At 41.4% G+C, this 12,500-nt stretch overlaps 1 protein-coding gene across 2 annotated transcripts in view; it reads left to right on the forward strand.

The window, feature by feature from the left end:
* The first annotated feature begins 4,669 nt into the window (after positions 1–4,669).
* LOC112229269 (KH domain-containing, RNA-binding, signal transduction-associated protein 3) overlaps positions 4,670–12,500 on the forward strand; it is a 152,356-nt gene continuing 144,525 nt past the window's right edge. For both annotated transcript variants that reach the window (XM_042310585.1, XM_042310586.1), the window contains exon 1: positions 4,670–5,152. In XM_042310585.1, the coding sequence (XP_042166519.1) occupies positions 5,062–5,152 (91 nt within the window). In that variant the 5' untranslated portion in view covers positions 4,670–5,061. The remainder of the gene's footprint in view (positions 5,153–12,500) is intronic.

Genomic DNA, 12,500 nt, shown 5'->3' on the forward strand with positions numbered 1-12,500 from the left:
CTCCTCTGGGCACGCAATAGGCTATTTATTCTGGTCTTAATCAAATGATCCATAGTCCATAGGCTATAGGTTACGAAGTGCATACTTGGAGAAGCACAGAGCAAATTTAGATTTCTAAGATAGCTGCTGGGATGGTGTAAATGAAACTAGGCTGCATTACACACAGCAATGGATATTCCAACAATAAGCCCTGGCCTGTTCTGCTCTTGCTGATCAAATCCATTCTTGTGTGCTGCCTAATGAATGCTGTGCTGTGTAGGCCTACAGTGGCAGTTCAGGAGGAGAGTCAAATTAGCCCTCGTCCAAAAATTGCAATATCTTGCAGCAGACTAGCCTATAGCCTATGTTCTGTTCAGTTTGAGAAAGAGAGCCCGGAGATGAGGAGGACTGGAGGTCAACTTTGATAACTTGATACTATTATAATTGATTTGGAGAAAAAAAACAGTCTGTCTCTTGGCCATTATGTATTTATCAGATTTATTGACCGCACAGATTTGAGTAACTAGTTGGTGCTGAAACTTGAAGCAGCAGCCGTGGCACAACAATCGGAAATGGACAGCACATTGTGCTGAAAGTAGGCAAATTCGAGTAGGCATAATTCATTTCAATCCTTTTTTTATTGACTAACGACAAGAGGGCTTTGTGTTGGAGCATATTTCTTTTAATTTAAGAAATGAGGTAGGCCTACCTGTTTGACAGACGAAATGTGGCTATAGGCTGCTGTATCAATATACAGTATTTTTGTCGGCCAATTCCTCCACCCACCATGCAATCTTTAATTAGCCTACCTCCATGTCAGTTCCATAGGCCTACCTTGTTACTAAAGCAAAATGGCAAAAAGAACAGGCCTACCCCTTGTTAGCTTAATATTTTGAAGAAAATTAAACAGATACCATTTAAATGAAATTATCTATTACAGTGCTTTGGTCCGGGTTTCTTTATGCTACAAACAAACTGTGAAATACCCAGGAAAGACGTGACTCCGATGAATATTGGGATATTATTGTGTCATTTATTTGACATTCAGAGGCTGAGCTACAACCTTCTACAGTCAAGGAGACAAACGATATACTTTGCTTGGGAAGTCATCTAATTCTGTCACTATCTATTGATTAAGCTATTCACTTTCTGTACAGTAGATGATTAAAACCAAACAGCTTTTAGGGAAACACTTGTGACCTTCTCTCATTGGGTTAAGCAACTGAAGAAGAGAAGAGTAGCCAGCAGTTAAAGCTTAAATGTTTCTGCGTTGGTAGGCCGATTCTGGGGTGGAAAGGTCGGCTTAACTTTTGAAAGGACCAAGATCAGATTCCTAATGACGTCGTAGATTTAATTATTTGCAAACAAGGACCGTTTCTTTGCAAACAAGAAACACTGATTTGACATTGAAGAAATATGGTAAGATGAACACATACGCATATCTCTATCCATTCTTAGCCTGTAATTTCAATAATTTTGTGTATTAAAAAACATTCTACTAATATGTCACATTACTTAGAATTGCATGACAGTAGTCTATTAAATGCATTTTTTTCCTATCATGCAATGCTTTTACTATAAAGGAGATCTTTCCTCCCCTACTCTTGTCCACGGTGGTCTGTGAACCCACAACATTCTGGCCCACAGCACTATCAAAATGAATGCGTTGCCAGGTAATGCTTAAAGGAGGAAGAACAGTTTCTAAACTGGATGTCTAAGACACCGGTCTGTCCAAGAAGTGAGGCTAAAATGTAGGCATGTTCTCTGCTATCCCCTTTATGTTTTCATTATTATTTTAAGTATAGGGGAGGGTCACTTGTTTTTCTTTCAAGTGTTCAGGGAGCGTTTAGGTCAAATATATTTTGCTGAATAGAGGGGCATCCATTTTCTTTTCAGAAAGGTCCGATGTTCTCCATGTAACCCTTATTATAAATAACGTTCACTCCCTAACTACTTGCATTGTTATGGCATATCACATGTTACTTACTGTGTGGATGACTGTCTCCCGTGTTTCTATCAGCTTGATTTTATAAGAAGCAGTACACAATCTAACCCGCTACTTTATTACAGGGCACTTTATTTGCACACCTGATTAATTCATGAATTAAATATCAATGAAATCCCAACAAAGCTACATTTCAAAAGTATTTCCTGTTCCATGTGGATAATGGTCAGGATGTGCAGTTAGCTGCACTGAACATAGCACTGACTGCAGAATGCCACATTAGAATAGGTTAAGCATGCTGTTGCCTATAACTACTGGGTAACACTTTACTCGACAACCAGCGTCATAACACATTATGACATGGTCTTAACCATGTCATAATAGGTCATAACAGCTGACATAACTTGTCATAACCTGTTATAATATGGTCATATATTTAGACTTGTTGTGACATGTATTGCTTTATTTTATGGCTGGTTATGATGTTCACAATGCTTCTTGACAGTGTCATAAATTATATTTCTTAGTCCAAGTAAAGTGACACAGGATGGCCATAATGCTTCATGACAATGTCATAAAGTGTATTTTATGGAAGTTATTTAAAATATGGAAAATAATTCATTACCACAACAAAGGACTTAAGAAACGAACTTTCAAACAAAAGGAATCTTCTTGGCAGGGAATAAACACATTTGAATAAATGTGGGTTTTGACACTCCCATGTAGGTGTAATAACCAGCCATGAAATATACAGTATGTCACAACAGATGTAAATATGTTTCATGACAGCGTTATGACCATATTATGACGTGATATCTATGATAACTGCCTGAGCAGTTCTTTCCGAGTAAATAAAGAAAGGCTCACTTCAGAGTTTGTTGAGGACACATGTATATTTAGCAATGCTTTTACATGAACCAGCCCTGCTTCTAGCTTCTGAGTCGCATCTCAGCCAAGCTATTGAGAAGGAGGAGAGATACTTCTCGCAACCTTTGGTGATTGTCATTATATAACCCGTTCTTATCATCTATCTTACGTGCTGCATAACGCCCACCTGGGGCACACCTCTGCATCCGTCACACATGGTGACAGGAGCCTCGTCTTTTGACCTGGTCTCCCACTGAAATAATGATTTTACTTAAGATTATAGCGCCTGTTTCTCCCTCTATAGTGTAAATTGTGTGCAGTCTGTAAATACACTTCTCGACTTTAGGACTGATATGCTGCTGTGCGTTCACTGTTGTTCAAGCAATACTCGTACCTAATTTTATACAATCAATCAATACATTTGTGTTTCTGTGATACAGTATGAACTAATAGCCTACTGTGATGAAATGTCGGAGTCAGTCCAGGGCTAAGTCTGATCCAGTATTATCAACAACTGTAGTGATATGTAATAACCATGGAGCAGAAAATAGAAAACACATTGGCCTACATTAGAATAGTATATAGGAATCCAGTGAAACACACTACCACTGTGTTGAGATAACAAAGGTTTCGCCTTCAACACGCGGATACGCCATGTTTGGTTGTATGTAGAGAAAATGCAATGAACGGCATAAGAAATGCCTAGGCACTTCTTTTCTAAAAGGGTCAGGGTGACCTATAGTAAGGTGGATGGATTTCCTCTGAACTATTGACTGGTTGTCTTAAGTGAAAGGAACCTGAGAAGTCTTGTATCAAAACAATCAATTCCTAAAGGTAGAGAATTAAAGCCACAAGAAATGAGCCATTTTCTTTTTGTAGAATCGTTCCGCAGTCAGTGGGTGTGTCCATAATGGCATCCTATTCCCTATATAGTGCATATGGGCGCTGGTCAAACATAGGGTACCATTTCTGACGCAAGTGTGAGTATCCTCGAATCATACTGAACCCAGTGAAACTGTGGTCTTTCTTTGTAGATTACAGATCATAGTTAATGTTCAATCTTTCATGATTCAAAACGTATAGAAACATACCCTACAGAAGAGATGCATTGTTTTAATCTCTTCATGGCCAAAAGGCACGGCAAAGTCATCCACACCTCTGTTCCAAGTTATGTTTGTCATTTTAACCCATGGTAAAAATATACCACATGTTGCAACAGAGAACAGGGATACATGTCCACAACAGAACAGTTGACACCTTAGGCTACCCGTCAAGCCATGGTCAGCCATTAGAGATGATGGTTCATGTTATTTTGACAGCCGGGAGAACCGAATCTGCTGCCAGGACTAAACTCTAAACCCACTGGTTATGACCTGCTGTTAAGAGTTTCTTTTTAGAGAGCCCACAGCTTGAATGTCATTCTTATTTCAACAACTTTGTATAACATGCAGCTCTCAAAGTGAGTTTAAATGCACTCTCCTATGTCTGATTTATACAATCGGTTCTGTTGAAAGTACAATAAAGGGTGCCTATGTATGTAGCATATCAGTTTTACCCCCAAGCCGGAGTACATACAATGAAAACTAATATAAGGTATTTGTATATATTTGCATATTGATGGGATACTTAGTTTGGGCACATTTTTATTCTACAATTTAACAAGGGAAGGACTGTTATTAATGTTCTCTGCATTGTAATTCAGATCTTTGCTGGCTCGTGTCACATCGAACAACATATAGCCGCGCGCGGTGGAATCAGCACCATGGATAGTTCCAGCTGTTCCGCTCACTCCAGGCTGGAGCACCCGCCCCTTCTAATGACTGACGCTACATTGCATTTTCTTGAACACTGATCGGGAACCAATAGTAGAGGAGCTGGAATGAGCCCTCGTTGCTAGTGGAGACGTTCCGGGGGAGCTTTAAAGAGCTTGTTTACAGAACGGAGAGAGCCTCTAGGTTGGCGGTGTTGCATGCGAGGGGTCTGCAAGGTGACGTTGAATATATAGGCTACTACACGGATGGGATAACGGAATTCTTACCTGAGACACCCGCGCACAGACAGTTTTTGGTCGTTGTAACAGCTTAGAACTACTTATGTGATGTTATAGTGGTTGCGAATGACATTACCGCATTCCTGTTCGTTTTAAAAATAATAATAATTTACCGTTACTAGTTTTGGTGGGGGCAAGTGTTGGGAATAAGGCGAGGTTTTAGAATTGTATCACTGCCGAATTATTTTGTGGACGGCGTGGACCATCGGCACGGGACGAAATGGATAACGAAAAGTACTTACCAGAGCTGATGGCAGAGAAGGACACACTGGACCCCACGTTTCATCACTCTCTACGACTACTAGATCAAGGTAAGACAAGAAAACATCCCAATTTATTATGGGACGTTTGTACGGTATAGCTTAGAATAACCTATACTGTTTGGGTTATGTTGGTTCCTATGTTGTTTGGGTTATGTTGGTGCCACTTTGACCTAATATTACACTTTAAATACATATTTTAAGTTTTGATTAGGCGCTGTGCCAAATGGACCATAATACAGAACATATCCACGCTCAGGCTATTTGATATATTCCAGAACCAGCACACTTTAGTCGACTAAGGGCTTGTTGATTAGTTGGACATTTGAATAACTGTCTGGAATACATAAAATAGCCTAAGTGGAGTGGCTGGCGGTTGCCTAGCCTACGCTAAAAAAAAAATGCCACGCCTTTCTGTTAGCCTATACATAAATACACATTCAGTCATAATTGTAAATCACCACTCTACTTATACAATGTAGGCCTACAGTATTTGGTAACAATACATGTCTCTATGTTTGCATACTTCTACTATGATAACAGTGTAGGAGCGTCTCCAAGTAGCTCAGTCATCCAGCACTGAGACTTGTAAATTATAATGTTAACAGTGAAATCAACACACTCATTATAAGTTGGATTTGTTTTCCCCTTTGAAGAACTTGACTTGATTCTAAAGCAATTTGAGCGGATAGGGGCGCGTGTTCCACAGTGATTTGAATCGAAGACTGTTTAATTAACCCATTGCTGAGACGTCTGTGTGCGCTGAGCGTACTGTTGGCTTTGAAGCTGACAATAATTTGACAATACTTCCAGACGCACCCCCTTGCGTCCACTCTTGTGAGAAGAGCACCGGCATAGCATCCAAGTACATCCTTTAAATACCATTTGTAAATGAGCTTTGTGTCTAGTGCTGTCTGCCTGGATTTCAGAATATAAAATCCTATTTGCAGAATGTCTATATCTCGCTAAGCTTTGAAAGCTTTTGATTTGTATAGTAGGCTACTGGCCTACTTTTAATGGTCAGGTATGACTTTAACGACATCTACTGATGTAAACTTTACATTCACAGTTGTTGAACTGTACCTATACCTGACATATAAGAGATAAATAATTAGACTACTGGATATAATATTCCTATCGAGTAAGATGCAAATGTTTGGTGAACCATGCTCGACTAAGAGTAATCATGCCTGAGATCTGACGACTTGCGTTAACTCAGCAAGCTAACACAGTTGTGTGGCATGCAGGAGCCTGTCTGTATCCAGTCCCATTTTGTACCCATTATGGATAGATTGTTCAGTTTTAAGAAAGTGAAATAGCCTATAGCTAAAAGTATTGAGTTGGGCAATATGGGAAAGAATAGCTGAAAGCACCGAGTTAGGTTAATACCAGGACAGAATGTGTTTCTTTCAGCTCTCTCACTTAGAGCTGAATCAGTGTAGTCAGACGGAGATAAGAACCTATTTTACGCAGCACTTTCTCCTTATCAGCTGGTTTCAGTCTGTAAAATAGCTTTGGCCTTTTTCTCCAACACAGATTTCCCAGCTTGCCATGTGATTTGAAAGAAATGTACATTTCTTCGACAGAGTGTCGCTGAGGGTTCGCGTAAATCGTATAAATGAACGAGCCAATGCTTTCAATGGAGTTGGAGGAGCGTGATTCTGAATATTCCACAAGCATTTCCACTCTTATATCACAACTTTTGGATCCTATAATTTTAACAGATTCCCGGTCTCCCAAACAGCACCCTATCCCCTACAGTACATTTATTTTGACCAGAGCCCTATTATAGTCAAAAGTAGTGCACTATATAGGGAATAAGGTGCAGATTGTCGTCGTATTTCATCAAACAAACAAGGCTCAGTTGTGCCGTGGGTCGGTCCGTAAGAGCCAGTAACAGTCAGTAACTGTCCATAACAGTCAGTAACAGTCAGTAACAGTTTGCCACAAACTCCAAAATGTAAATACTGTCATGTCTTGATGCAATGGAACAGAGCACTACTTTAAGCACTTCTCTAATAACAATTATTCTGGCATCTTCCCCACCAGCTCTCGACTTGATTATTCCGTTTTCAGGGGAAAGGAACAGAACCACAGAGAATAGGCACACAAGCAGACAGCGAGTGGCCGCATACTATGTAGATAACTGTATGCTTGGAGGGAGGGAGGGGGGGCTGTACTTGGAGATGGGCGGCAAGTAGCCTAGCGGGTAGTGTGTTGGGCCAGTAACCACAAAATCAGTCCTTGTCATTGAGCAAGGAACATAACCCTAATTTGCTCTAGGGGCACCGTACTGCTATGTGTGACTCTTTAAAACAACACATTCACTGCACCTATCCAGTGTATGAGGCAACAAATGGGTACAATTGGATCTAATAGAAAAGCACTTCTGCTGGAAAACAATTCATAAAGTGCACATACAGCCACAGATCCTGCTAGGCCTGTTTAGTAGTGACTCACTGCTGACTTTAATTGATATAAATATCTTATCATGCTTCTAATTAGTTAAGTTGAAGAGTTAATGTTCACTACAAGAATAAACACATGTTAAGGAATTCAACAGGACTGCTTTCGGCTGCGAGAACCTCACATAGAGTGTGACATTGTTGCAATAGTTGTGTTTCACTATGAGGCCTTTCTTGTTTTAAACTGCACAAACAGCATCTAATATTTCAAGGTTTAAAAACAAAATGAAACTACCTGCTATATCTGCTTTAACCCAGATATATGGACCTACCCGCTAGAACTTATTTCATTACATGCAGAACGTCCTGCTCACTCCGCACAGAGACCATCTCTATGGAGCCATCCCAGGTTCTGCACATGAGAAGTTATTATAATTGTCTGTTCCGCTGCAGGCATCCAGCACAGTGTTTGTATTACATGAAAGAGCTCCGCTTGGGTAGACTAGGTTAGGCCACAATGGAAGGAACCCAAAATCAAATGATCCTAGCAGTTCTGAACAAAGACATGAGCAGGTGTGTGGTGGAGTCCATTACAGAACTTCTTTCAGAAGATCTCCTATAGCCGTTGGTTCACACATACAGTATATCCCTCTTCAACAGAAAGAGCAGCTTTGATTTGCCTCAAAATGTATTGCGTCTGTGTGCACTGCAGACTAGTGCGGCGTCTGGAAAAGTACCCAGCCTAATCCCTATATAGTGCACTCCATTCGACCAATGGTAACAGTGATCGTAGGTGCCGTTTAAGATGAGGGAGGACGTCCATTTTTTCCATGAGCATGGCCTTATTTTTATTAAAGCATATTGGATGACTGTCATTCATATTCCATTCACCCAGCTCAATGTAACGTTGATAGGTTTAGGCTACTACATAATACTCCAATTTTCCCTATACCCATTGTGAGGTTGCTTCAACCTAGCCTATGAATGAAAGTTTACAACATAGGTGCACAGGTCGAGAGAAATTTGAGGAATCAAGGTGACATACATTGACACATTCAATACCATCTTGCACAATCTTGCCTGAATCTAGCTAATCTAGGGTTTAATCATTAGTCCAACAGTTGCAAATGAGAATTTCTAATGGACAAATTCAGGTATGTTTATCCCCGTTTTGTTCTGTTTGCTTCTGTATAAGAAATGTTTTTTTAACAGAATCGGCGGAATGAATACACCCCTGATCACACACAAACACAGTTCACTTTCATAGCAGCCACATACAAACAGCTGGATAATTCCTTCTCGCATCTACGTAAAACCAAAAGCTTACCTTGACATGGAAGAGTTCCAGAACTGGATAGCCATAGCCATCTAGATAAGATAACACCTTTCTGTTTTAGCCGGTTGTTTGCATAGGCTAAACTAGCTAGCTGCAGTTGCTAGCTAAGTAAGAAAAAAATACAAAATATAGCTAGCTCTCTCTCCCCTTCTCTTTTGCTTCTTAATTTTTGAAGAAATACATTTGTTCAAAACTGTTTAACTATTGTCTTTTTCTCTCTTTGAGGCTGCTACTCATCACACTTTATACACTGCAGTGCTGACTAGCTATAGCGTATGCTTTCAGTATTACAGTAGATTCATTCTCTGATCCTTTGATTGGGTGGACAACATGTTAGTTCATGCTGCAAGAGCTCTGATAGGTTGGATGACGTCCTACAGAAGTTGTCATAATTACTGTGTAAGTCTATGGAAAGGCGTGAGAACCATGAGCCTCCTAGGTTTTGTATTGAAGTCAATGTACACAGAGGAAGAAGGAAGCTTGCTGTCCTCCGGCTACACCATGGTGCTACCCTACAGAGTGCTGTTGAGGCTACTGTTGACATTCATTGAAAAACAATGTGTTTTAATAAAGTTATTTGGTGACGTGAATATATTTACTATAGTTTTACCTAAAAAGGATAACTTTTTTAATGTTTCAATATTTTTATGAAAATCACTGAGGATGGTCCTCCCATTCCTCCTCTGAATGGTGATATTTTGGACGCATTCTAGGAATGCACACCCAGCAGTGAGCAGAAATAAGCCTTAGCAGAGCATCAAAGCCTGAGATACTGTTGTGTTTCTAGGAAAACAGTGGTTGATAGTGATAAACATCTGTGGCTGGCCAGCACACTGAGCTAGTGGACTACACAGGGAGACAGATACAGGAAGGGGTCCACTTACTCTGGGATCTGACCTACAGATGTACTGTTACGCTGTTGAACTCACAGGTGAAGTGAGAGAGAGTGTGAGAGAAAGAGAGACCCAGAAACCACTTTAAATTTGGACTAGTAGGTCAGGGTTGCCGTGTGTAAGGTGTTGAGTGGTGCTGTGTGAGCTATGGCTCAGAGGTCTGAGGTGTTTGCTGAGCGGCGGTTCACTCCTCTAGCTGAGGCATCCCAGAAGACTCTACAGGAGGGTGAGATGTTGGCCAGGCCTAACACAGACACGCGTGGTCATAAAACCTAATGGCATGTCATTTATGGGACTGATTAGTTTACATGGCGGCATTGATCTCACTGTTAATGTGTGATGCATGGAACACCCATTATGTCATAGGTAATGTGGCAATGCAGTAATTCAACAGTCTTCACCACCAGGACTCGGGGTTGCGTCCCAAGTGGCACCTCACTCCCTACGTCCCGAATGGCAGACTATTCGAAAAGTAGTGTGGGCCCTTGTCAAAAGTAGAGCACTATACAGGGAATATTTAGGATGCGCTCTGACTGATCCAGGTTCATTAGTTAGTGGATAAAAATGCAGAAGCACAGAACTATTGTCTGGATAAAAACAAATTAAAACTCTAGCCTATGGGTAAACAGTTATCTTTGTAGATGAATCAGTTGCAGTGCCCTCCGTAATTATGACAGTGACAATTGATGTTTTGGCTCTGTACTACTGTACTGGATTATAACTGATACAATGACTATGAGGTTAAGGTGCAGACTGTCAGCTTTAATTTGAGGATATTTTCATACATATTGGGTGAGCTGTTGAGATAGCACTTTTTTGTACATAGTCCCACCATTTTATGGGATAAAAAGTATTGCGACATGTGTATTAAAGTAGTAAACAGTTGAATATTTGGTACCATATTCCTAGCACGCAATGATTACATCAAGCTTGTGACTCTACACACTTGGATACATTTGCTGTTTGTGTTTCAGATTATTTTGTGCCCAATAGAAATGAATGGTAAATGTATTGTCATTTTGGAGTCACTTTTATTGTAAATAAGAATATTTTTCTAAACACTTATACATTAATGTGGATGCTACCATGATTACTGATAGTCCTGAATGAATTGTGAATAATGACGAGTGAGAAAGTTAGATGCATAAATATCATACCCCCAAGACATGCTAAACTCACCATGTCACGTTCGTCGTAGTGAGGAGACCAAAGCGCAGCGTGATGTGAATACATCTTTTTAATGAAAGACAAAAAAAAACACGAAGTACACTAACCAAACAAAATAACAAGACGACCGCTATCAAAACAGAGCGCAAACATGCAACATCACAGACAATAACCCACAAAATACCCAAGTAGATGGCTGCCTAAATATGGTTCCCAATCAGAGACAACAATAAACAGCTGCCTCTAATTGAGAACCAATCTAGGCAGCCATAGACATACATAAACACCTAGATGGTAAACAACCCCATAAACCTACAAAACCCCTAGACAGTACAAAAACACATACATCACCCATGTCACACCCTGACCTAACCAAAACAATAAAGAAAACAAAGAATACTCAGGTCAGGGAGTGACAGTACCCCTCCACAAAGGTGCGGACTCCGGCCGCAAAACCTAATCTAAAGGGGAGGGTCCGGGTGGGCCTCTTTCGCGGCGGTGAGGGATGTGGACCCCGCTCTACCTCAGTCTTGGCCCACTTAGGTGGCGCCTCAGGAGCGGGGACCCTCGCAGCGGGCCTCGGACTGAAGATCATCGTAGAGAGCGCCACCGGGCAGGAGGGAGACTCCGGCATCGCCGGCGTGACAGACGGCTCCGGCAGGTCCTGGCTGGCTGACGGCTCCGGCGGCTCCTGGCTGGCTGACGGCTCCGGCGGCTCCTGGCTGGCTGACGGCTCCGGCGGCTCCTGGCTGGCTGACGGCTCCGGCGGCTCCTGGCAGCTTCTGGCTGGCTGGCAGCTCCGGGGGCTCCTGCTTTCGCTGCCTCCAGTTCTGCTTTGGGGCGGCGATATTCCCCTGGCTGTGCCCAGGGTCCTTCGCCGTCCAGAATCTCCTCCCAAATCCATGAGTCCTGAGTTCTTTGCCGTTGCTTCTGCTGGCCGTTACCACGCTGCTTGGTCCATTGTTGGTGGGTTATTCTGTCACGATCGTCGTAGTGAGGAGACCAAAGCGCAGCGTGATGTGAATACATCTTTTTAATGAAAGACGAAAAAACACGAAGTACACTAAACAAACAAAATAACAAGACGACCGTGACCACTATCAAAACTGAATGCAAACATGCAACATCACATAGACAATAACCCACGAAATACCCAAAGAAGATGGCTGCTTAAATATGGTTCCCAATCAGAGACAATGATAAACACCTGCCTCCAATTGAGAAGCAATCTAGGCAACCATAGACATACATAAACACCTAGATGGTAACCAACCCCATAAACCTACAAAACCCCTAGACAGTCCAAAAACACATACATCACCCATGTCACACCCTGACCTAACCAAAATATATAAAGAAAACAAAGAATACTCAGGTCAGGGAGTGACACACCATTACAATAACAGGGGAGGTTAGTAGTTTTGGGGGTATGATATTTGTGTGATAAAAATATGGATGAAAATACCCTCAGAATAAATGGAGTACAGAGTACAAATGGAGTACAGAGCCAGAAAAACTCAAACACGTATCACTGTCCCAATATTTATGCAATAATTCCATTGCTGGTTGATGTTTCCCTTTTGTAACCAGAGCAGATG

This window comes from Oncorhynchus tshawytscha, linkage group LG31 (genome assembly GCF_018296145.1).
Source record: "Oncorhynchus tshawytscha isolate Ot180627B linkage group LG31, Otsh_v2.0, whole genome shotgun sequence".
NCBI classification, from domain to species: domain Eukaryota; kingdom Metazoa; phylum Chordata; class Actinopteri; order Salmoniformes; family Salmonidae; genus Oncorhynchus; species Oncorhynchus tshawytscha.